The sequence below is a fragment of the Micromys minutus genome (genome assembly GCF_963924665.1).
Source record: "Micromys minutus genome assembly, chromosome: 20".
NCBI classification, from domain to species: domain Eukaryota; kingdom Metazoa; phylum Chordata; class Mammalia; order Rodentia; family Muridae; genus Micromys; species Micromys minutus.
In genome coordinates this window covers 25110332-25137839 of record NC_137955.1, presented here as the reverse complement: position 1 = coordinate 25137839, position 27508 = coordinate 25110332, and the positions used below count along the sequence as shown (strand labels likewise).

Sequence of the window (27508 nt, the reverse complement as noted above, 5' to 3'; positions counted from 1 at the left end):
TATATATATATATATATATATATATATGTTATATATACCTGTTCCATGCCTCTGAGCGCAGGATAGAGCGTCCTTATTCTGCTTTATGTCATTGCATGTTAGCTTTGAAGTTCCTCGTGTGTGCTTGACACCCAGAGACGGAGAATGTAGGTTAAAGCCTAATGGCAAAATCGGAGCGTTTGGTTAGCCTCCTGTCTAAAGTAACTCCTTTTATCTACTTTTTAGTCCTATTCTTTTCTGTTTCATAGATTTCATGTTTCTCATGTAGTAAAAGATGTGTTTCCAGTTGTATTTGGCAGATTTAGGACTCATAATTGTTTTAATAATTAAAATGATCTTAAGTGAAAATATATAGCTAATAGCTAGTCTTATAAAAACACCTTAGGTCTTATATATAAACATAAATTCATGTGTTTGTGTGTTAGAAGTTCTAGTCTATTCATTTGTATTCTTGTACTTACACTCTCAAAAATGCTATTGAATTCTTTTTTATGTTCTCTGTTAATTATCAAAGTTCAGTAAGTATACATATATATCTTCTCAAAACTTAAGTTTTAAAAGTAGTCATCCATGTTGTTTTATATCTGCATACTTATATTTGTATTCAATACATTGGAAAAAGTTTATTAAAAATGGTTTTAGTAAGATAAGAATTTGTTACTGATGAATTTGTCTGTTACTGATATTGAATATTTATCTTTAAATTTCAGATAAGCCTTTGAAAAAAAGAAAACAAGATTCTTACCCACAGGAGGCTGGGGGTGCTACAGGAGGTAATAGACCAGCTTCTCAGGAGACGGGTTCTACGGGAAATGGGTCAAGGCCAGCATTAATGGTTAGCATTGATCTTCATCAGGCAGGAAGAGTGGACTCTCAGGCTTCTATAACTCAGGATTCAGATTCCATTAAAAAGCCTGAAGAAACCAAACAGTGTAATGATGCACCCATTTCAGTTCTTCAGGAAGATATTGTTGGAAGTCTTAAGTCTATACCAGAAAACCATCCTGAGACTCCTAAAAAAAAGTCTGATCCTGAGCTTCCAAAAAGCGAAATGAAGCAAAATGAAAGTAGGTTATCAGAATCTAAACCAAATGAAAACCAGCTGGGGGAGTCAAAATCAAATGAAAGTAAGTTAGAAACTAAAACTGAGACCCAAACAGAAGAACTTAAGCAGAATGAGAACAAAACGACAGAGTCCAAACAGAGTGAGAGCGCTGTAGTTGAGCCTAAACAGAATGAAAATAGACTGTGTGACACAAAACCAAATGACAACAAACAAAACAACACCAGGTCAGAAAACACAAAAGCAAGACCTGAAACCCCAAAGCAGAAAGCTGAAAACCGGCCTGAAACCCCAAAGCAAAAGAGTGAAGGCCGGCCTGAAACCCCAAAACAGAAGGGTGATGGACGACCTGAGACTCCAAAGCAAAAGAGTGAAGGCCGGCCTGAGACTCCAAAGCAGAAAGGTGAAGGCCGGCCTGAAACCCCAAAACATAGGCATGAAAATAGGAGGGATTCTGGAAAGCCATCAACAGAGAAGAAACCCGATGTGTCTAAGCATAAACAGGATATCAAATCTGACTCACCTCGCTTAAAATCAGAAAGAGCTGAAGTCTTAAAGCAGAGACCTGATGGGCGATCCGAGTCACTAAGACGTGACCATGATAGTAAACAAAAATCAGATGACAGGGGTGAGTCAGAACGACATCGGGGTGATCAGTCAAGGGTTCGAAGACCAGAAACATTGAGATCTTCTAGTAGAAATGAACATAGCACTAAATCAGATGGTTCAAAAACTGAAAAGCTAGAAAGAAAACACAGGCACGAATCAGGGGACGCACGGGACAGATCTTCTGGGGAACAAAAATCAAGACCAGACAGTCCTCGTGTAAAACAAGGAGATACTAATAAATCAAGACCTGGTTTTAAGTCACCAAATAGTAAAGATGACAAAAGGACAGAGGGTAACAGAAGTAAAGTAGACAGTAATAAAGTGCACACTGATAATAAGGCTGAGTTTCCAAGCTACTTGCTGGGGGGGAGGTCTGGTGCACTGAAAAATTTTGTCATTCCAAAAATCAAGAGGGATAAAGATGGCAACGTAACTCAGGAAACTAAGAAAATGGACATGAAAGGAGAGCAGAAAGACAAAGTAGAAAAAATGGGATTAGTTGAAGATCTAAACAAAGGAGCTAAGCCTGTAGTTGTTCTGCAAAAACTATCGCTGGATGATGTCCAGAAGCTAATTAAAGATAGAGAGGAGAAATCAAGAAGTTCCCTTAAGTCTCTCAAGAATAAGCCATCAAAGTCAAATAAAGGTAAGAATACTTCCACTGTCATAGTATTCTTTAACTTTGCTAAATACAAGCAGTACGCATCTACAAAATCAAAAAAGCTGATACGTGAAAATGCAGCAGTTAAATAAAACAATAGTTTTTTTTTTCAGGACTATATAAAATTTTTTAGTAAATTGTTTTTTCTCACCTATACTTGAACTAGTGATGATAGTCATGAGTTTTACTTCTCTCTGGGTTTAGAAAGACATGCTCTGTTCTTTCAGGGATTTCTGAAAATTACTTGTTAATCAGGTGAATGATATATTGTGGTAGACATATTTAGCTTTAATAAGGTACTTTGATGATAGAGATACGTCCACTGAAGCACTTTATTTTTATTGTCTCGGTAAAGTTACACGTGGTATGAAAGATCAGGTTTATATTTTTTGATTGTTTTGTACTGTTTCCTCACTTACAGACTTTATGATTTCATTATTGTTGAATCATTTAAGTTTTTGTTATATATAAAATAATATAATGTATTTTCTGGTGAAAATAGGTTCTATAACTTAAAAATACAAAAAGGTTGGGAGTAGTGTTTACTTCTTAAATTGGTTTAAATTGTTATTTGTGGAGTTAGTATTGTCTTTGCATGGTTGCTGAATTAAATTCTCAAGTAACCCAACTAAAATTAAATGAGAATTTCATTGCAGTTTATGAAGAAAATTAAGGTATACAGTTTGTATACCTGTATTTACAGTATAGTGTTTTAGTGGTGCCATGTGCAAAAGACCTGCTTAGTCTGGGTGAGATCTAATAATGTAATCTAAATAAATTATAGTTTGAAGGCAGTAAAGCCAAAGTTTGTTTGATTTTAGGTTTCCATTCTGTGACCCTCACTTAAAACTTAACTAGTATATGAATTCCATAATTACTGTCCAGTAGTCAGTAGCCTTTTGGTTGTTTTAGTTCAAATTAATATAAATTAAGTATTGAAATCTGTTTTTCAGTAGTCACATGTGTATTGATTGGCAGGGATAGAGAAAATTTGTATCATTACAAAAAGTTCAACTGTGTAGCACTGCAGTATGATCATAACAAGTTATTTTGTAACATAGTTGTAGCTTATCTTCAGAGGAAGAGTATTACAAAAATCTCATCTGTTTTTACTTTTACTTGACTGGTATCAAACATTCACTTTTTTTACTGCTGTTTTATTCCTTAGGAACAAAGATTACTTTCTGAATCACTGATATTTGTGCCCATCTAGGTTTTGTTAGAGCAGTCAGAACTACAAACTAAAAGGTGGTGTTAATCGTTTAGCTTGAGTTTGTCTTTCTGCAATTACTTCTTAAAATAATAAAAAGAGGTATAGGATAGATGACTGGCACAAAAATTGTTTCTTGTAAATGAAGCTTGTCGGGTTGTTTGATAGAATCTGTTGTTGGTTTAGGGTTGGTGGTGGTGGTAGTTTGTTGGTTTTGGTTTTTTCAGACAAGATTTCTCTGTGTAGCCCTGACTGTCCAGGAACTCACTTTGAAACTCAAGCTAGTCTTGAACCCAGAGATCCACTTGCCTCTGCCTCTAGTTGCTGGAATTAATTAGGGGTGTGTTCCACTATGCTCAGCTAAATGAAGATTTTCTTTAAATATTTCTCAGTGAAAGTTTGGGGACATCTTGTACTTATAAAGAATATAGTTTGAGGGCTGAGTATAGTGGTACATGCACTTAATCCCAGCACTAAGGAGGTAGAGATGCAGATCTCTGTGAGCTCTAGGCCAGCCTGATCTACATAGTGAGTTCTAGGCCAACCATGACTATTTAGTGAGAACCTCTTTTACAAAAACAAAATAAATGAACAAAAGCCAGTGAAAAGGCTCAGGATAAAGGCACTTGATGCCAAGGCCTGGCAGCCGACATTTGAGTCCCAGAATTTCCATGAATCTGGAAGGAGAGAATTGAGTCCACAAATCTTCTTACCTGTACACGAATACTATGGCCAGCATGCCAACAAACACACGATATAGGTACACACACACACACACACACACTAATATGATATATACTTTAATAGAAAAGTTAGAAAGAAAGTGGTGACCCATTTTCTTCCCTTGATCTAGACCATCTTTTTTACCCCTTCTTCCTGTCAGCTGTCTCGCTTTTTAAGCTCTCTTCTAACAAAGTCTTATACAGCTGCTAAAGAGCACTATTAAGTGTATAGAGGTGGGTTGTGGTGGTGCAAGCCTGTGATCCCAGTATTCTGCACCTGGGCATCAGAGACAGGAGCAAGCCATTGGCCAGCCAGAGCTAGACCAAGAGATCCTGTAGAAAGAAAGTGAGACAGAAGCAAGAGTCTCTGTGAGCTTGAGACCAGCCTGGTGTACATAGTTTCAGAACAGCCAAAAGTCTATAGTGAAACTTTCAAAAACACAACACAAGCAAAAAATATATATTATGGGGCCAGTGAAAAGACTCAGAGGGCAAAGGCACTTGTTGAGAAAGAGGACGGGCTACACCAAACTGTTAATAGCAATATTTTACATAGTTTCTTCACATCTTTTTAATGCTAATGCATGTCTCTTATTAGTAAGGAAATAGACTAGGAGGTGTCTACCTGTTAGTAATATATATGTAAATATGGGGATATTTGTGTGTGTGTATATATCTTAATAGACCTGAAATTACAATATTCAGAATTTAGGGGATATTTTATTTGTTTGTTTTCTGAGACAGGGTTTTACTATTGAAGCCATGACTGTCCTGGAACTCACTAGGTAGGCCTGGTTGGCCTCAAACTCACAGAGATCTACTTGCCCTGTTTCCTGAGTACTGTCAATAAAGATGTGCACCATACTGCAGCCTTGCCTTAGTTTTGATAAAAATATCTTTCAGTCCTCAGATTTATTTCCAGGCAACATATTAGATCAGGGAGTGTGGGTTATAACTCAGAATCCAGATCTTTTGTTTCAGTGGCATATCTGTTCCTAAGCTAACACAATTACACAATTGTTGAGTTTTCTTATTTGTAGTTGAAGCACAGTTAAGATAAAATAATTAGTTTGGATATTGCTAAAATACATTTACAGTTAATTTTGTCTTAGCACAAAAATTCTTATTAACTTCTCATTTGTTGAAAAAAGCCATTAAAATCTATCCTTAAAATATTTAATTTGCAAAAAAAATATTTAATTTGCAAGGCAATAGTGGTACATACCATTTAATCTCAGCACTTGGGGGTAGCAGATTGCTTGGGCAAGGGGAACTCTGAGTTTGAGGCCAGCTTGGTCTACTGAACAACTTCCAGGACAGCCTGTGTTACACAGTGAAACCTTGTCTGGAAAAAACAAACAAACAAAAAAGAGGTATATGTTGATCTTTTATTTTGTTACAAACTCTATAACAAGAGCTACTTAGTTGCCAAATTCTTATTTTCTAAACTTTGTAATAACTTTCTTTGTCCTGTCAGCTTCAGGACTTCTGTTACATTCCAAAGAAACCTACTCCTATTCCTTGTGTCACTTCTTCTGAACCTTGTTTTGATTTGTAGTCATTATACAATAGGTTCTATGTCATCCTGTTTCCTTTTTAACATTATCTTTGTCCCTGTGATACTGAGGAGAAACTTTTTAATGTCTTATATTTATATCAGTATAAAAAATACTAAAAATTCTTTTTTAAGTTTTATCATATTACATACAGGATATCTACAAATAAAGAAGTAGTGATAAAACATGATCATTTAAGAGCGGCATGATCAACCAACATGCTTTACATAGTCCTTAACACTTTTTAATATCAGTAATTACCAGCATAAATGTTGATATAGGCAATAGGCTCAATTTTACTACTACATGAGCATGTACTAAAGGTGTTCTTACTACGTAACCATTTTATATTTCAAGTTACCTCAAGAGTTCTCAAACATGTGGAGATAGTTGTATGTCTTAGTTACTCTTTGTTGCTGTGATAAATACTCCGACCAACCTACTTAAGAGGGAAGAGAATAGTTCAAGTCCATCATGACAGAGATGTCAACATAGCAAAAAGTTAAAGCAGCCAGTCACATCATAGCCTTCTTGGAGGAGAGAGATCAATGAATGCTGGTACCCACTTAGCCTTTCCTTTTTATGTAGTCCAGGACCCAAGTCCTGAAAATGTTCCCACTAATATTTGGAAGGGTTTCCCACCTCATACTTACTTAGTCTAGTTAATCTCAGATAGATAGATAGATAGATAGATAGATAGATAGATAGATAGATAGATAGATAGGTAGCTAGGTAGCTAGGTAGCTAGCTAGGTAGGTAGATAAACATACACACACACACACACACACACACACACACACACACACACACACACACACATCCTGGACCTAAACTAAATAAAACCCTCACTGTTCTACTTAGAGGCTTGTCTCATAGCTGATTGTAGAACCTGTCAAGTTAGTTGATAAATCAGAATTAGCTATCAAATATTTGATGACAGAGGAAGAGTCAGCAAATAACTCTCATTAAAAACTTTATTCTATTTTAGAAAGATCCTTAACACAGCAAGTTCTCAAAATCTAAATAAAACTAAGGTAATCTTGCTAGAGAATCTATGCAGACATTAAGTTAGTAAGTACTTACTTAATATTGTAATATAAATAAAATAGGTATTTTAAATATAGGCCTTTTTACCTTCCCCACCAAAATTCTCTGGCTTCTAAATGTTTCAGTTTTTTAAGATTCTCATTTAAATTTATGTTATATAAATTTATAGTACTAGAAGTAATGGTATTCAAACTTTGAGTAATGATTACCTTTCAAAGCTTAACACATTTATCTTCAAAAATGAGAAACCAGTTTTCTTCTGCTTTGTACAGTTGTGCAAAGCAAATGAATGTTGTAATAAGAGCTATACTTTATATATAGAAATGTATCCAATCCAATTTTACTAAATTTATCTAATCCAACTCTTAAATGTCTTTATGTGTATATTGTATTGTATGTTTAGGAAGTTCCTGCTACACTTTACTCCTATCAGTATAAGTACACAACAGAAAAAGGGTCGTAGGACCATAACTCTTACTTTTCTGTCTTGAGTAGAATCTTGATATTTATGTCATTACTTACCAGAAAGCATATTCTGACAATCTTTCATGTAGTAATTTGGCAACAGCATTGAAGTCTTTTGTAATGCTGGTATGAAAATTAAAACTAACATAATACTAGTACTGGGTTGTTTTTTATTCAGTTTCTATTTGCCTGTACCATGTATACTAGCACTCTCTCAGTTGGTACAGGTAAACTCATTCCTCAGTGTCTGTTTTTAGTAAGTAAGCCTTTTTACACTAAGACCTGCATGACAGGCTCAGGATACTGGTTTGAATGCTCAATGGTCCCCCTCCCCCAATAGCGGATGATTTTGTAATGACCCTGACTTTGTAGATTATATAATGATTCCACCAACACAATAGCCATCATTTGTTTAATTTTATTAAGTATAATACAACAGGGATGAGAGGCCAGCAAGCTTTTGCTATTCCAGTACCAACCATCTTTGTAGTTATCTTTCAGTGTGATCTATTTTCTCTGTATTTTCTTATTTGAGGATATTTTAAGGTTATAGTGGCTAAAACTAAAATCTTTAGTGTGGCTCTTTTATTTTATTGAATAAATATTCAACTGTGGTATTGCCTAAGAGTTTGAACACTATTTACAGTTTTAGTGGAGTCTGAGTGAGCAGGGGTCAGAAGATGGTATATACACATAAGGAACTTGGAAGCAGAGCCTGAATTACTAAAAATAATCTCAGAACCATAAAACTTCCCAGTGAGATGGTGCATGCTATCCTAGAACTTGGGAGACAGAGGCAGTTGGATGTCTGTGAACTGGAGACCAGCCTGATATACATAGCAAGCAAGCTCCAGGCCAATCAGAGCTACATAGTTACATGAATGAATGAATGCATGCATGAATGAGTGCATGAATGAATAAATGAGCGAGTGATCAACTATAAACCTAATTTTCCAACTAGCTTATTCGTCAGTACTAGAAAATTACTGGGTATGGGACTGATAAGATGGCTGCCCAGGTAAGGGTAGTTGATACCAAGCCTGGCAAGCTTGGTTCAATACCCAGGAACCAAAACAGTAGAGAAAAAAAAGTAGACTCCATAAAGTTGTCATCTAATCTCCACACATGCATTATGGCATGTGTGTTCCTGCTTGCATGTATACTCCACATAGTGAATAAATATTACTAACAATAAAAATAAATAAAGAAAAATACCAGGAGATTACAAAGAAGACTCACCAGTTAACAGATTACAGAGTTCTATTACTTTCAGGAGTGCTGCTTAGATACTATCAGAAGAGCACACTTGCACAGCTTTCCCTAATAGCTCATCTGACAGCCACAGAGAAATGGCTGTTAGCTGGTCTTTTTGCTCTTTGCAGGGGACAGGGTTAGAATTCTGAACCAAAGTTCAGTTTCCAGGCAGCATTCAAGACCTCTATGTTCTTAAGCAAAATTAAGGCAACTTTACACACTGTTGCTGTGTCCCTCTCCCTTAAATTAAGACCTTGCTCTGTGACGTGAATTATGAACATATACTCTTTATCATTATACTGTTGGCCACTAACATTTTACTCACTTAGTTTTGACTCAATATATGAGCCTCGTGCCAAAAGAATATAGTCTTTCTCCCAGTTTTCTATTGCATTTATTTTTTCTCAAGTTAGTGCTCAAACATATATCAACAATTCATTGAGCTAGCCTTTTGTGACCTCGAGAGTTAGTATTCGGAACTGTCTTGTCCCTGTGCACTCACTGAAGACTTGAGTCCCTAATTGAGCCTCTGCCAACCCCACAGTCAATAAGTATGGTGTTTACACCAACTCCCTGCTGTCTTGGTAGCAGAGCAGAAGACTTAAAGGCCCTGTGATACTGAGTAAAGCTTTCAGAACAGCAACAGGTGTATTCTCAAAATTAGTGTTGCTTTATGTGGCTTAACTAATATTAATAGATTCTTGAGACTTGGAAATATATCTTGATACTTACTTTTTTCTGGCATGACTTTTTCTTTTATATAAGCATTATTACTTCCACATTACAAGAGGTAGTGTTAATGTTGGCTATCAATTACTAATGTTTACTGCTATAAACCAGTAAAGAACTATTTGATTCCATTTTATAAAATCTTTTATGTAAGATAATCAATTCTGGTCTTCAACATCAATAGGTAAGTAAAGTTAGGTAAAATTGTCACCTTTATTAGTCATCACAGATAAGCTGTCTTGAAAAAATAGTGTTTGCTATTTCTACTTTATTTTTAAACTGCCAAAATAATACTAACAAACTTTTTCTTCATAGAAACTGTATGAATGCTTATGTCTCTAGGTTTACATGGTAAGGTGTAATGACTCTTAATATAATTTGTTGATTGAATGTTTTTGTCATTACTCTTCTATTGTAAAATGTGAAACTATTTCATAACATTTGAATTTATTATTATTTTCAGTTGTAAGTTTATTTTTAATTATTTTGATGTATTGATCCTACTTTATAAACTTCTGTTGTATTTAATAAATGTTCACCGTTTTGTCATTACAAGGAAATTCTTTATGATGCTAAAGGTACTAATTTGCTTCTCAAATAGACAGTAACAAGTAGAGATGTACAAAGCTCTTACCCAACCACCGTCTTACCATGTGTATTGAAGATTGCATCAGTTTCAGGCTATGGAGGCCTGCTCTAGACCTACAGAAGATTGCAACATAGGGGTGACAGTATAAATTAGTGGGGCGGTGCTTACCTAACATGGACAAGAGGCCAGTATCATTAGTTCTTGTTATTTGTTTGACAATAATAAAGTCAATTTTTAAAGTTGTTATATAATTATATATATCTATATATACACACATTTATTATATTTAGGGTTAATATTTAAGTTATAATTGTAAAATGATTTATTTTTATTCTACTTTGGTTAAAATTTTTATCTTCAGATTTAAATTTTTTTCTTGCCTTTTATTAATAGGTAGTATAGATCAATCAGTGTTAAAAGAATTGCCCCCTGAACTCCTGGCAGAAATTGAGTCTACCATGCCACTTTGTGAACGTGTGAAAATGAACAAGCGCAAGCGTAGCACAGTTAATGAAAAGCCAAAATATGCTGAAATCAGTTCAGATGAAGATAATGATAGTGATGAAGCTTTTGAATGTAAGTATCATTTAACTGTCTTTAGGAATAAAGGCAGATTAATATGTGTATCATAATTTGGGGGTTAACAAGAGCACAGTTACCTTAATTCTTAATAACTTAGTATAGCAAGATTTTCTTCTTTATACTTTAAAATTGTATGAAAGATGAGTTCAGTTGGCACCAAGAAAAAATTTAGATGAGCTGTGATTAGTAATAGAAAACACCCGCTATGTGTCTATTTGTATTTAACCTGTACTGGAAATGTGACCCCTGTCTCACAGTCTCAGTGTGTGGGGGGGTCTGTAAGAATGGTACAGATGGTAACAGTCGATGCAGTGCTGTGCAAGCACAGTGGCATCAATGTCAGTGGGGGTTCAGAGTGCTTACTGGAAGAGGTGACACTTGAGTCTGGAAGGACACGTAGGAGATAGCCAGACAAAGAAATATTAAAACCATACTATCACTAAATTATGAATGGCTTAGCCACATTGTGAATTATCTGTGTGGTTTGGACCTGGCTTCTCCGTTTGCCCAGCTGTGTCCTGGACTTCCTCCCTTGTTTCACTGTTTTCCAGAGCTGGCTTCTTCAGTACACAGCTACCTCTCTACAACACTGTGATCACCTGTCTTTGCACTAGACTTGCTAGACCTCGCCTGTCTTCCTACTGGTCCACTGAAAAGTTCTTCTCTTTTATCCCTATCTTCCTTCTTCTGGAGCAAGAGAATTGAGCCTAGCCAAGAGGGGTCAGCAACCTTGTTTGACTTAAACGGCATTCAGTGGAAACAGACTATGGGAGATCTTCACTTGTGTGCCAACTGACTTAGTCATAATGACCAAAAGAAGTGGGAAGACCACCAGTGTGTTCTACCTTTTCCACCTAGTGTCTGTAGATTGAGGTGTGACAAGCAAGGGCAGGAAGGACAGATGCATGCTGCCATTTTTCAGTGTATATTGCCGATGGAAGCTCTTCACCTCCTCCAAAGTTTTTAATCAATGTTCATTTACTCATCCTTTCAAAACTGTGAGCTCTTCAGCTAGAGCAGTAGACTATGATACTGAACAAAGTTTTAAAATTGAAATATACAACAAAGATAATCTGACATGTGTGATTGTTATAATTTGTATTATTATGAGATGTATTAACAATACAATATATGAAAATGGCTAAAGTTTTTTTTTTTTTTTTTAATTACCATCAAACATTTTGGTGACATAAGGATATATGGTTAGCTCTGGAAAGTAAGAAGACAAAGGGAAGCATGTTGGCCCTAAAACTCAGTTCCTTTTATTTGCATGTCTGTCTACTCCTTCTTCCCCTACTCTTTCACCATTTCTAAATTCCTTACTTGCAGCTTCATTATAAATTTCACTTCTTCTCTAGCTGCTTGAGTGACTGCTTGCATTGCTAAGTTGGTGTGGATTATGAAATTACTGAATAATAAAAGCAAAGAGTAACATAATCAGAAATGTCCACTAACTGTGAAATAGGGAAAGTTGAGCCACACCTTTGTCGTCAATGTAGAGACAATTTTTTTTTCTGTTATGAGAGATGTTGTCTCATTTCATGGAAGTATAAAGCCTCACCCTAAGGCCATGGGCACCGTTGTGGCTGTGCCCAGGTGTACTGAAAACTGATATTAATATTATTGAGAGTATTTAGGCTTCAACTTCTGCTATGAGAAAAGAAATTTTCTCTAGGTTTTTTAAAAAGATGCCCAAATAGTATACTGTTTTACTTGGTTTATTTCAATCTAGATAAGCATAAAAAACAAGGATCTACTGATTTGAGTGTTGAAAGATGTTTAGTTGGTAGTTAACATAAAAGAAACAAATTGTCATTTGCTATAATAGTAACCAAAAATTTGTACTACAGTACAAAACTAAAAAGTATCATGTGAACAGTACTTGGAAAAATTATGTTGCTTTGAGATAGACTTTGTGGAATTTAGGATTTCCCTCAAGTTTAATCAAATCGGTTTACTAAAATCTGAGGATTAAGGAACTAGTGTTGTTTTTTGTAAATAAATAACCAAAGAATGTCTTTGAAAGTTGAACTTAACAGATATGAACTTAACCAGAATACAAAAATAAGGTCACTAGTACCAGGAAAAGGTAGAAAGGAAGGTGAAGGAAATGGGTTAGGGGCACTAAAATTCAGAAAGGGGAGGTAAAGAACTCGGAATCATACTTTCTGTGTTATCTCATTTCTGCTCCTATCCTTCCTCTGCTATTTCTAGAGCAGTGAGAAAGAGAGAAATTAACAAGCTAGCCAACTAATTGGGATGGTGCTAACCTTGTAGAACACACAGTGTATTATAAACATTGTGGGGTTATTACACTCTTTTAATCCAAACTGCCCAAACTTTAATGAATGGGCCAGGAAGATGCTGTAAGGCCTCTAGAGAATGACGAGTGTAGCATATTGTATAATTTCTAATAACCACAAGATCTATCAAGGATTTCTAGTGATAGAACTGAAGACTGAATATAGATTTAATTAATTACAATATAGAAAGAGTAAAATTGTGTAATTTTGGTTCATAATCATAAGGTCTCGTACTTGACATTATATAGCATGTCTCATTCTGAGCAACTTTGTGAGTTCCTTATTTGGTAGACAGTTCAGTAACTGTTGAAATGTTGCAAATGTTTAGTGAATATTATATAAACACATGACCCATCTCAGTGAATCTCTCTCCCCTTTCCTCTCTAATAAATGAAACAAGTTGTTTAAAAAGTATTCGTGAGCATACCATAATTATAAACTTAAGAAGGTCCTGCCTCTCCTCACATAGTTTATAGCTAAACCAAACTCACACCTAGTTATGAAGTAAACTATTGAAGATTTGAATATATTCACTCATATACATCTGTTTTCAATAACAACTCTTTTAATACCAAATTACCCTTTTCTGTCCATACTGGAGTTTAGTACCAGGAGAGAAACCAGATCATGAATAGGAATAATTCTGGGATTTTGACGTTTAAATAGGGTGTTTGAGCCAGATTGACATCCTTAAATCTAAGCTTCATTGTAAGTTTAAGAGGCTAATGACTCCTCATTGTAGGAATCAGAGGAAGGAAAGGGTTAAAAAAATAAACAGACTAGAGTGTTTATCTTTGTCACCAGCAGTTTGTTACTGTAGTAACTGGTATAGGGACCAGCCAGATAGTTCATCAGTGAAAAGGCACTTGTCATACACGCCTGCAACCTGCATCAGCCCCAGAACCCACATAAAAGGTGGGATGGGAGAACCAACTATGCAGAGCTGCCTCTGAGCTACACACACACACACATATAAAATAACAACAAATAAATATTTTTAACTACTGTCATAATAATCTCAAGGTAGGACAGTGCTACCTTGTTTTTAACTGGTGGTGCCTACACCAGAGACCAGGTGTAGTATGTATTTTTCCCTTGCACTGCCTCAAAGTTTCACTGCAGAACTGTCATTTTTAAATACTGAACTGTAACCCTTTCTTAAAGTTCAGAATCATTTTCAACTTCATACATCAGTTGATATGTCAAATAAAATTTTTTGCCACAGAGGCTCCTCCTGTCAGTATTGATGATCTTAACAGGATGCATATAAACTTTCTAACGGTGGGGGGAACTTTGAAGGTAACATAATATAAACATGCTTCTGGAGCATGCGTAAGCTTAGAAACTTTCCATGAATTTAGCATGCCAATGTTGGAGAATTATCTCAGTGTGTTAGTGTTTGCAGTTTTGATATATGCTATCTCTGTAGGTTTGTGATGTTAGGTCATCAGAGTCTCTGGAATTTATTGCTAAGTTGTAGGTATAACTTAGCTGTTAATTAATGGAGTATTTGGTCACGTATATTCTGTAACACTATCTCAAAAGTTGACTATCCCACCCCTCCCAAACCCTTCTCCCCACAAAAAAAAAAAAGAAAGAAAAAAAGTATATATATATATATGGTGGTTGTTTTTTTTAACCAAAACTCTAAATAAAGGTTGTTTTATAAGTCTTAATTAATCTGAACTTTACATCTACTTCTTACTGATGTTCTGAAACCTTTCACTGAAATGTACACTGTGTTTTCATTTATCAAAGCCTTCCTATTGGTTTATTAGCAAGCTGACCTGTACAAATCTTTAGTTTTAGATTCCATAATGCTAAAATTCATGGTAATCCTTTCTATACCATAATTTAATCTTCTGGATAGACGAATGGCTCAGACATTCATAGACCGACAGAATGAAGCTGTAGTTCATTGTAAAGTACAACTTTTAACAGTCTTTTAAAGTGAGGTAAATTATTTGTCATGGGGATTTGCTTCTAGCCTCTAGGAAACGGCATAAAAAAGATGACGATAAAGCTTGGGAATACGAAGAGCGTGACAGAAGAAGCTCTGGGGATCATAGGAGAAGTGGCCACTCACATGACGGAAGGAGGAGTTCGGGTGGTGGCCGTTACCGAAACCGAAGTCCGTCAGATTCTGATATGGAAGATTACTCTCCTCCTCCCAGCCTTAGTGAGGGTAATTCATCAGTTCCAGTGGGTTCTCTAAAACCAATTTCAATTTCCTTTTCTAACTTTGAAGAACATTTTATTGTGGTATCATTCTTGCATTTCAGTGTTTCTTTTTGTTTGTTTTAGTTGCTAGAAAAATGAAGAAAAAAGAAAAACAAAAGAAAAGGAAAGCTTATGAGCCAAAACTAACACCTGAAGGTAACACTTTAATTTAGCTTTTTAAGCTTCAGCTTTACTTACTACTTGGAATGTGAGCACAATTTTTTTTTTCTCTCTTGCAGAAATGATGGATTCTTCAACTTTTAAAAGATTTACAGCCTCAATAGAGAATATTTTGGATAATTTAGAAGATATGGATTTTACTGCATTTGGTAAAACTAATTTACAGGGGTTTTGTTGTTGTTTTTTGTTTTTTTTACTTATACCTTTGTGTCTATTTTTTTTGCAAGATACTGTAAAAAAATAGTCATAATTTACATTATCAAAAAACTTGAAATCTAGTGTGAGTCATGTTATCAAACAAAAACTACTGCAAAACAGAAGCTCCAAGTTGGTCCTGAGAACACTGCCACACAGCCTAGTGGCACCAGGAAATATTCCTCTGTGTGATTTCTGGATAGCCCCTGGTAGTGAGAAACTTGCAGACATTGAAATTAATTCATCGACTCATTCATTGTACTATTCAGCTATGTAATATGTAAGGACATTAGGAGCAAACATACATCCAACCTGAGCCCTGGTAGAAGAACAAATAATACAATATATAAATTAAAATAGAATAAAATACAACACCAGCTAAAGTTCAGTATAGCTAATAATATATTTGTATAGTTTGATAAGATGTAAACTATATCTGTAAATGTAACATCGTATGTTAAGAATACTGTGTAGAATATTTGATTGAGCCAGGCATGGTGGTGCATGCGTTTAATCCCAGCACTCGAGGCAGAGACAGGCAGATCTCTGAGGTGGAGGCCAGCCTGGTCTATAGAGCAAGTTCCAGGACTGCCGGGGCTACACAGAGAAACCCTTTATCTTTAGAAAACTAAAGAAAGAAAAAAAATGTATATATATTGCTTCACCTACTCTAAGGCATCATATACTAACTTCATTAATGTGTATATGAAAGTTGTACAGATGGTAGTAGTTTTTTTATAAAGTCATCTTCAAAGGTATATTGACTGTTTTTAAAGTATTTTTGAGAAGTATAATCAAAGTCTCATTCTGATTATTTGGAATATCTGTTTCATCTTTCCAAAAAAATTCTATGTTAAGAAATTATCTTCTATATAATATAGAATCCCAAAAATAGAAACAGGATTTCTCAAATTAGGATATTGTAGGGAAGAATTATTTACCAAAGAAATTATTATTTATAAAAACATGTAACTATAAATATTGAGAAGATAGTGCCAGAACCTAGGGTTAATAGCCATGGAGCTGTCTGTTGACCCTTTACCCAAAAGAATTAAATAAAGAGAATTCTCCAAAACTCACTCAGTAGGAAAAGATTATATTGTATCTTGGAAGAAGCAGTTCTTTTTGGATGAGCATAGTAAGGAGACCTTGAAGGAAGGAATGAGGGTATAAATAGCTTGACTTCCCTCTCCTTCTGATCTTCTAGCGGAGCACCCTATGGGCTGAACTCATACAGAAGCCAGAAGGCATGAGAAAGTGTTGACTTAGATCATTTAAGTCAGCCTCCTGCCACCGAGAGTGTGACTGACAGGTGTCAGCATTATGTCTACAGTAGTAAGGACAGGATAGCTACCTGTCTTCCCCTTTTAGAACTCTAGTTTTACCCCTGCTCTCTTTGGTTATGGTATACATGTGATTTACAGAGTTCTCTGAAACCAATTAGGGTTCTTTATATATGCAATCAAAATTTTATTTTTAAAACTTATTAATTAAATCAGCCTTAGCTATTTTTTAACATGACAATGTTTGATTGGCTTGATTTTTCAGGTGATGATGATGAAATTCCTCAGGAACTGCTTTTAGGAAAACATCAGCTTAATGAACTTGGGAGTGAATCTGCTAAAATTAAAGCCATGGGTATAATGGACAAGGTATCTCAGCAAAGTAAAACTTTACATTTTTCTTAATATATGGCATGTGAAACTAATTTAAAGTTTTCAGGGTAAATTACAAAGTTAAGCACATATTAAAAAGAATACTCACATCTAAGAGTCTGAATGAATCTTAGAAAAATCTGTTAGTAAGAGGAGTATAGATTATTCTAAACTAAATTATGTATGCATCAATAGAAGAATGAATGGTAACTTCACTCTCCCAAATATTTACATTATTAAGTGTACACATGTACTAAACTTTTGTGGTTGTAAAAGTAACATGGCTTGGGTGTGCTGATAGAATGTGGCAGTGCTTGGTTAATTGCTGTTAACATTTGTAGCCTCCTTGCTGTAGGCTTTGGTCAGTCCTGTTTCCCAGGAGCATCTCATTCCACTGATGGAATGGCAAAGCATCAAAGGTGGCCTTCCATTGCATTCATCATCTACCATTGACCCTCCCATTACTGCCTGACAAGTATGCAGATACAGTTCCCGTCCCCTTCTAACTAGGCTCTAGTACAGAAGTAGTACTCTGGGTCTTTAAGTTTCCTGGTCTACATTGCTTACTTATCCTTCTAGGCTATAACAATCATCAAATGATTAGATTTTCCCATTCCTAACCTTTTTGGTTTTTCGAGATAAGGTGTGTTTGTGTAACCCTGACTCACTGTGTAGACCAGGCTAGCCTTGAATTCACAGAGATCTGCCTCCCTTACCTCCTGAGTGCTGCTTTTAAAGGTGTGTCCCCCTTCCCAGCCACCTTCTAACTTTATCACTCAGGATTCCCCATTTTGAATTTTAAAAAAGCTGCTGGATAACATGGCACTGAAAAGTCTTTTGTTTGTATGTGTGTTTTTATATGCATGCTGAATGTCACTGCCAAAGACCAGAGGGCCATGCAGTAGAATAAACCCAAGCTTGCCTGGATTTATGGTATGAGTTGAGCTAGGAGCCATGAACACTGTTCAACTATCTGTCTTTACAAAGCAATGATTACTCTTAAGTTAGAACTGAGTAGAGGTTCTAAAGAGGAAACTTTGTTCAAAAGAATGATAATGTTATATTTTTCGATAGCCTAAAGAAAAATATTTAGATTGTTTCTCAAGTAATTGAAATTTTTACCATGAGTGATAAAACAACTTGTATTTCCTTTTAGCTTTCAACTGATAAGACTGTGAAAGTCCTAAATATATTGGAGAAGAATATTCAGGATGGATCAAAGCTTTCCACTTTGTTAAATCATGTAAGTTTAAAATCTGTGTTAATAACTTCTTTTACACCAATATTGTTAAATGTCCTAGTTCTCTTTATGTTGGTTTGACAAAAATACTATGACTGAAGAAAGGCATCTTGGGGGAGAAGAAAGGGTTTACTTCTTCTTACACTTTAGGTCACAGGTCATCATTGAGAGACATCATAGCAGGAACTTAAGGCAGAAACCATGAAGGAAACTGCTTACTGACTTGATCATAGGCTCTTGCTTAGCTAGCTTCCATTTACAGCCGAGGACCAATGCCTAGAGATGGTATGTCCACAGGGGCTGGGTCCTCCTACATCTGTCATTGACAGGTCTACTCACCAACATGATAAGGATGGTTACTTACTTGACTTTCTTCTCAGGATTCTCTAAGCTGTTTCAAATTGACAGTTAAAGCTAACTAGAGCACATTTTTAATGCATTAAGGTTTTTTTCATAAACCACTTTTACTAACTAAGCAAATTCTAAATTTCATTTAAATTTGTTACCACATATTACTTATTACATTCATTAACATTTCTTCTAGAATTTCACTTTTAATGATACTAATATGAATTGTGTATTAGCAGTGTTGCCATAGGCCTGGGGAGATGGATGGCCCACAAGCATGATAACCATAGTGCTAACCCCAGAATCAGCATAAAAGCCAGGCAAGCATTGCTGGCTGCCTGTAATTTTCTCTCTAGGAAGAGAGATAGGCATTCCTAGTAAGATGGCAAATGAAATTATTTAGATTTGACAAGCTCTGGTTTCAGCATAAGTGAAATGGAGAATGATGGAGGAAGGTACGAACTTTAGGCTTCCACAGACAAAAGCACACATGCTCATGCTCCCCTCCCTACAAACATGTACACACATGCAGAAAGAGTTGTCATAAAGACAGTATCAATTACAACCGAAATCTGAGTGTAGTAATTGTTGTATCAAAATAGATTGCAGTAGTTTGACTAAAGTGTTTAGACTCTCTACCTAGTATTGTAGTAGACTTAACAAGCCACATGTACTCTTGGTGTTTTTAACATTAATAAATACGAGCATAGATATCAATAGGCATTTAATAGAAACATAAAAATCTGTGGACAGTTGTGAGCTAAGTTTATTTTTTATGTCTGGCTGGAAATTGTTGTGATGTGTATATAATACCATCAGTTGAAAGTCTGAATCAAGAGGATGACAAGTTCCAGGCTAGTCTTGGCTGTGTAGGGACAGTCTGTCTTTAAAACAGCCTGATTACAAAAGTGGTATATTTACTGCTGAAATTTCTAAAACATAATAAAACATATTCTCATCTAGTAATAAGCACTTATTTAGCACTTTGATGTATATGTACTTCTCATGCATGTACATATACATAAATGTCTATCTTTAATGCATGCACTAAACTATCTTATGAGAAAATAGTTATAAAATATGATCTCCGTGTAACCTACATGAAATAAAAATTATGGTTTTAGGGGGGGTGTGGATTTTTTTTTGAGACGAGAGTCTCATTTAATCCAAGTTGGCTTTGGACTCTTCATTAACTAGTCTAAGAAAGGAATTTTATTTTAAGATTTTGTGTGATAGAAAGTAAGAGAAAGTATGTGTGATTAGTATTGGGTATTGAGCTAGGACCTCTGTGTGATAGAAAACAATCTATCCCCTGAGCTACATCTTTAACCAGGCTTTAAATCAAGGTGTGTGGAGAGCGAGAAGCATAAGAACACAAGCTTAAAGAAGCCTGAGGTGGCAGTGGGTTAGGTCCACAATTCCTCAGACACTTCTCTAAGAAAATTTAGTGAACACCATGGAGAAATGAATTCTAGGATTGCAGTGTAGCTCAGTGGTAGAGAGCATGAAGCACACACACGAAGCTCATTAGCAGTCCTGTAATATAAAGTTTGTATTTCAGTTTTAAAAAGAACGTGATAGGAAGACTTACACTCTAGCAGTAAGGCTAATTCATCCTGACTGTAATGTTAAGTTGCTAATGTGTAAAACAAAAGTCTAATGTCAGTTGTTAAATTTTTCCATTTTAGAAAATATTAGGTCATAAGTACTCTATATATCTCTATTCTGATGTGTTTTGAGACATGACTCTTGATGTATATATAACCCAGACAAGACTGGAACTTGCTGTGTAGCCCACACTTGGTTTAAACACAACATCCTCCATGGACTAGAATTACAAGCAACCATTGCCATCCCTAGGTTTTCCTTTTTTAATTTGCAGATGGGAGAGGAGAAAGACCTGGAGATTGAAACAAGTTCACATTTCTACCATAGAGTTATACCACTAGTTTAGTATATATTTACCTCTCAAAAATAGTGCTTAAAGAAAACAGACATTTGGCTGGACTTGGTGGATCATATATGGCTGTGATCCTAGCATTTGGAGACAGTTTAAAGCCAGCATAGACTACAGAGCAAGTTACAAGCCTGCCAGAGATGATGCATAGAGAGACCTTGTAACAAGATAACAAATAAAAAGTCAGTAACATTTTACTACTGTTTAATAAAAGCTATTCACTTGCTAATTCTTCCTTTGTTCTCACTTGGTTTAACTAAGTTTATGTTTATGCCCAAGTCACAAAATTAATTTATATTCAATATAGTTGAAGTTACAATCTTAGATCTGGATGAAACACACCAAAGATAAAGGTAGCTATGATTTTGTCATTGGAGTATCATCTAGAGGTGAGAGGAGAAGAAGAATAGATTGTGTTTGAAAATGCTGAAGTACTAGCAAAAACAAAATACAAAAATATTTAACAAAAATTTTTGCCTAAGTAAGGCACAGTGAGTGGTGCATGCCTATAATCCTAGCACGCAGGAGGCAGAGGTATGTGGCCTGCTCCAAGTTCAGACTTAGCCTGGAGAGTTCTAGGTCAGCATGGGCTACAAAGTGGGAGCTTGTCTAAAGGAGGAAAAAAAATTGTTTTAATCTTGGCTAAAGGGATGTATTATTGGTACTTTATTCCAGATTTTTTTTAAAATATTCTGATAAGATTTTTAAATACTAGATTGTTCTTCCCACTGATGAAAATTAGATATCTTTGTTTTATTAATATTGTAAAGCTGTATATGTATTTTATTCCCACCTTATTAACAGTGATCTGTTTTACAGAATAATGACACTGAAGAAGAAGAAAGATTGTGGAGAGACCTAATTATGGAAAGAGTTACAAAGTCAGCCGATGCCTGTCTTACAACTATCAACATTATGACAGCTCCTAACATGCCAAAAGCTGTATACATTGAAGATGTAATTGAAAGAGTTATACAGTACACTAAATTTCACTTACAGAACACACTCTATCCCCAGTATGACCCTGTTTACAGATTAGATCCACATGGAGGTTAGTTTACCCTTTTATACTGGTAAGGGTTTTTTGGTTTGGTTTGGTTTGGTTTGGTTTGGTTTGGTTTGGTTTGGTTTGGTTTGGTTTGGTTTGGTTTGGGGTTTTTGTTTGTTTTTTAAGCAAACTATCAGAATTATTTATTGTAAATTTTTAGTGCTAAATGAATCAGAATATTAAGATTTTAATTGGCCCAACTGAATAGATTATGTACAATATACATTGATTTGATTTTTGTATTTGACTGGAATATTAAATCTTTACTATGATGTTACATTAAGATCTATAGGTTGAACACCCATTAATCTGAAAATCTAAAATGCTTTGAAATCTGAAAAGTCTCGGGGGCTAGAGAAATGTGTCAGCAGCTAAGAGTGTTTTCTGGTCTTCTAGAAAACTAAATTTGGTCTCCAGAAACCATACTGGGCAGTTCACCACTACCTGTCAACAGGATCCAGCATGTGGGATACACACACACACACACACACACACACACACACACACACACACACACACACAAATTTGAAGGGAATCATTAAACACTCTTTAAGGAATAGCATGGTACACAAAAAACTTTGTATTATATCATTTATGGTTTTAGATTATTGAAGTTATTCAAGTGATAGAATCTGCAAGTTTTACCAAATCTGAAGAACTTTAAACAAGAGATACTCAACTAGCATTTATAATTGAAGTAATTTTTTTTTAGTTAGAGAAAATTCCAGATAATATTTACCTTCCTTCAAATCTGGCTCAAAATAATACTAATTTGCAAAGTGAGATGATTCAAGATATTTACTTTTATCTTCATAGCTTGCATTATGTGATCACTAAAATGGTTGATTTCTTATATTATTTCTTATATTATTGTGTAATATAATGCCAAGAAATTTAAAGGAGAAATAGAATCTTACTATCCTGTTGGAATAAGGGAGAAAAAGAAAACCTACTATAAGAATGCTCTAATGCAGTGCTACTAAGGAAGTATTTCCTCTTTTAAGCAACAGTCATCTTTAGTTGCTGACCTGTTTTCATGTAGCACTCTGAAATGTTTGTTTGCCCTTCATTTAGATGATTGTACTTGTAATATCCATGGGAAAATGGTAAAAGTTAAAGTTTTTCTTATTTTGAATTCTCTTTTATTGTAGGAGGGTTATTAAGTTCAAAGGCCAAAAGGGCTAAATGTTCTACTCATAAGCAGAGAGTAATCGTAATGCTTTATAACAAAGTCTGTGACATTGTCAGCAGTTTGTCAGAATTGCTAGAGATACAGCTTCTCACAGACACAACAATTCTTCAGGTAAGGGTTTGGGGTTTGGGGTTTTTGTAAGCATTTTGTAAATTTTTAGGCACAAGACATCTTCAGTCTTGTATAATTGTGCTCACTCAGTAGTATCATCATAGTGTATGTTATGTGTAAGTTGAAGAAAACAGAGATTCCATTATACTTTAAAGGAAGCATCTGAGCTGAAGAGGGAAGAATACTATATAAATTCCAAATTCTAACTTCTATGGAAAATAAGTTAGTTTTTAAGATGTTGGAATATTATTATCCATGAAAACAAAATGGTTTTTCTTTCTTTAATTCCCATGCTGTTCAGTATAAAATGTAGAGACTAGAGAAATGGCAACTGAAAAGCAAATTATTTAATATAAATGAGGAAATATAAAATAATATAAAATAGAAGGAAATACATGCTAATTAGGTCACAGAAAAGAAAATGCTCTCTGGGTGTTTTGAAGTGTGTTAGAATATAGTAAGGTGAGGTGTTACTAAAGTCATCTAGAGACATACACTAAATAATTAATCTTGAATTTTCAGGTTTCATCAATGGGAATAACACCATTTTTTGTGGAAAATGTCAGTGAACTACAATTGTGTGCCATTAAGTTAGTCACTGCAGTAAGTATAATCAGTTTATAATTTCAGTTACCCACAAATGAAATAAGATTGTCATCACTTGGCACAGATTTCTAAAAATTATTACAGATTTCTGTTTCCCATTAGAGTTGCTTCACAATAAGAATTACTTTAGCCCTATTAGATTTCATTAACTGAGGATTTGGCTTCATAGATTGTTTTCCTTAAATTTAAAAGCTTTTAATGTAAAAATCTTTATTGTAAAAAACGAGAATGATTTAACATCTTCTAAATCTTGTCATACTTCTCTATCCAAAGTATCATGTCTCTCTAAACAAAACTTTAGACTCTCTCACTTGGAAAATTAATAACAAAATTTGAATGTATTTCTTTAGATCATTATTGCTTAACATGTTGAAAACATTTAAACTCTGAATAAATTCTGAATTAAAAATAAATTCTTAAATGTATACTCTGGTTTCTCTTCAAATAATACAATCGATATTTCATGATACTGTTTTTGTTGTGTTTTCTGCCATAATAAGTTTTAATTTGTAATTTTATAATTACTAAACAGGTATTTTCAAGATATGAAAAGCATAGACAGTTAATATTGGAAGAAATTTTTACTTCACTTGCAAGATTACCAACTAGCAAGAGAAGTTTAAGGAATTTCAGGTAACTATGGTAGACTGTGACTACCATAAGAATGTCACATTTGAACCGACATACTTACTTTTCATTCCTGGCCAGTTTATCCTTGGATGTTTATACAAGAGATGTACTCCATACATAGCTTGGATGTGTCAAATAAAACAGCATATTTAGGGGACTTAATGATGCTCACTGGTCCTGAGACAAAAGCATCTGCGGCAGCTTGTGCACTCTTAACATTTGGACCATTAATGCCTCATGTCCAGGACCGTCCTGTGCTTCACATGTGCTTGGTAGCATTCCTGCCCCGATAAAAATCTCTCCTTTCATTTGTAACTACAAAAACATTTTTAAGCACTAGAGATCAAAATGAACTACAAAAAAAAAAAAATGGTACAAAATACTTAAAACAGTTTTAAATTGATTTTATGAGCTGTGATAAGAAAGTTGCACTTTGTTAGACAATATTAAGCTATTCAATAATATTTTAGAGAACTGAAAATGGCTTTAAGTAGAAGGGCTTGGGTGATGGCTTAGAAGTTAATAGCATTGGCTACTCTTCCAGAGAAGGATTCCACAGTTGGTTTCCACATGGTAGCTCACAAGTGTCTGTGACTCTGGTTTTAAGGGATACAATACCTTATCTGCCTTCTGCAAGGTACCACCCATGCACATGAAATTCAGATATACAGCACACAGAACACCTGTACATATATAAAGTCTTTATGGGCACCAGGCATGCACATGGTATACTGGTGTACATTCAGGCAAAACACAAATACCAATACACATAAAAGTAAAAATAAATCTTTTTTAAAGAAAGAATAACATGATAAACTGACTACATACTAGTTAATCACTAAGCACATTCATAAATGAGTTATTCACTGCTGTAATTGAATTTATTGTCAGTTATCATAGGTAACCATCATTATTCCTGATGATTAAATGCATTGGCCTAGTATATGAGGGGTTGTTAATTTTACAAAATTATATTTTGAACTTAGTGTGCATTGATAAACATCTGTTCAACTGAAGGAGAGTGCTCAGCATACAAATGAATTGTTAATACTTCTACAGTGTCTTTAAACTAAAACACTTGGAAATTGAGTTTAATATAATCACTGACCTCATCCCCTAGCATAGATAACTAAGAATTAAGATTCCTCAGAGAATAAAAGCCCTTGTCATCAAGCATGATGATCTGAGTTCAAACCCCGAAACTCACATGTTGGAAGGAGAGAACTGATTTTCTGAAAGTTGTTCTCTGATTGCCACATTCCACAGTAGCAGATGCATACATGCATAAACAGAAAATGAATGAATAAATATATTTTAAGTTAACTAGGGCCATGTATGGTAACGAATTCCTATAATGTCAGCATCTGGGAGGCAGAGCAAGGATTGCAACAATTTCAAGGCTGTTAAGTTCTAGACCAGCCTTTACTCTAAAGCAAAACATGTCATTACACACATGCACATCCATGTAGGTGGTTTTGATACCAAATCACTACCCTACTCAGTAGATGTGGACCAAAACATGTCGATATTTGGAAAACCTCAGACTTATATTGTTATAATTTATTCAATAATTCTTTAACTTTTTATATGCAGTACATAAAAAAGTTTTTATGTTAAATACTGTTAGTTTTTCTTCTCATGAATAGGCATTATTTAGTATTTTTTCAAACAGATTCTAAAAATTATACTTAGGGGTAAAGAGAGCTCAGTGATTAAGAGCACTGGCTACTCTTGCAGAAGACCTGGGTCCAATTCCTAGCATTCATATTGCAGCTTAAGTCTGTTAACTGCAGTTTCAGGGAATCTGATACCCCACATTGACATGCATGCAGGCAAAACACCAAAGCATACAAAATAAATAAAAGTCATATTGGAAATGTCAGGTGGTAATGGATCATGTAATATGTGATTAGTTTGATACTGTGTGACTTAAATTGTTTCTTCTCCATTAAAGGTTAAATAGTAGTGATGTGGACGGAGAACCTATGTATATTCAGATGGTTACAGCACTAGTTTTACAACTTATTCAGTGCGTAGTTCACTTGCCATCATCAGAGAAGGATCCTAATTCAGAAGAAGACTCAAACAAAAAAGTAAGGAACTATTTATAGGTTTTATAACTTTGTACTTTAATGGTTGTAATCACACTTATTTTCTGTAATTCTAAAACTGAAATACTTAATTAGGGATTTGTGACAATAAGCTTTGGTTCTGACTCTCTTGTACACTGTGAAACACATAAGTGAAAAAACACCCAATGGCTCCTTTGGCAGCTGTAAAACTCAGTGGAGAAATGAGTAAATGTTAGTTAGGCATGCATGTATTCATGCACATAACTAAGATGGAATTGACATGCAAAGTGACTTGTGTTCTCTGATGAGTAGCTCACAGCTAAGGTTTGCTTTTGGTTTTATACATTCTATTGATACTTATTTTTGGATCAAGGGTATTTTCTTTGTTTTTTGAGATGGGTCTCACAGTGTAGCCTTGGCTGACCTGGAACTCACTATGTAAACCAGGCTAGCTTCAAATTCAAGATTTTACCTCCCCAGTGCAATGAGTAAAGCCATGAGCCATGCTGCCCAGCTGTAGATTACATAGTTTCAAAGAAATAAGAATAGTTTATCGTATAAACAGAGTATATGTTTGCTCCATACAAAATTAACAAAGTTAATTTTGAAGTTCTCTGTTTCTCTCTAGCCCAGATTAGCCTAATTAGCCTAGTCTAACTTTCCCTTTCTGATCATTGCTGACCATTGTCATGAGTATGTTTCTTTCTGTTTTTAATAGAGATTTAATAAATTGGTTTGCTTTATAATTTACACATAAATTATAGTGATATATTTTTGGCTAATTGTGGTTATGCCGATTTAAATTTATCCCTGACTAGCTTTCAAATAAATGAGACTCAGACTATGATTGTTTATTTGGTTTTGACAATTTGGGGGGTGGGGCGGTGACCCCTACTCTACTTTTCTAGTTGCTGGCCTGGCTTTCTCCCCAGCAGTGATCCCCAAATGCTTCCTGTTTCTCCTGGTCATGTGCTCATGGTCTATCTCTTCCTCCCCTGTCCTGTGTTCTCTCTCCCTGTAATCCACAACCAGGTAATTCAAAACCAGTCTGCCTCTAATCCCTCCAGTAATTAGCTGAAGCCATTTTATTTAACCAGTAGGTTTTTTGTTTTGTTTTGTTTTTTTTTTTTTTTTTTTTTAGTTTAAAAAGGCTTGCACAGATAAAGCTGAGAATTCACTTTTAGGCAGCTAGACCTTTGGGTACAGAATTTAGCATTTCAGTGTGCAGCAAGAGACCAAACCTTAACAGCTAATTTTTTTACTC

At 35.0% G+C, this 27508-nt stretch overlaps 1 protein-coding gene across 3 annotated transcripts in view; it reads left to right on the top strand.

Moving 5' to 3' along the window:
• Nucleotides 1-27508, top strand: part of NIPBL (NIPBL cohesin loading factor) — a 163722-nt gene that overhangs the window by 97036 nt on the left and 39178 nt on the right. For all 3 annotated transcript variants that reach the window (XM_080933721.1, XM_080933722.1, XM_080933723.1), the window contains 12 exons: nucleotides 711-2318; nucleotides 10299-10481; nucleotides 14778-14975; nucleotides 15095-15166; nucleotides 15250-15339; nucleotides 16934-17037; nucleotides 18197-18283; nucleotides 21405-21636; nucleotides 22785-22936; nucleotides 23459-23539; nucleotides 24075-24175; nucleotides 26127-26265. In XM_080933721.1, the coding sequence (XP_080789847.1) occupies nucleotides 711-2318; nucleotides 10299-10481; nucleotides 14778-14975; nucleotides 15095-15166; nucleotides 15250-15339; nucleotides 16934-17037; nucleotides 18197-18283; nucleotides 21405-21636; nucleotides 22785-22936; nucleotides 23459-23539; nucleotides 24075-24175; nucleotides 26127-26265 (3047 nt within the window). The remainder of the gene's footprint in view (nucleotides 1-710; nucleotides 2319-10298; nucleotides 10482-14777; nucleotides 14976-15094; nucleotides 15167-15249; nucleotides 15340-16933; nucleotides 17038-18196; nucleotides 18284-21404; nucleotides 21637-22784; nucleotides 22937-23458; nucleotides 23540-24074; nucleotides 24176-26126; nucleotides 26266-27508) is intronic.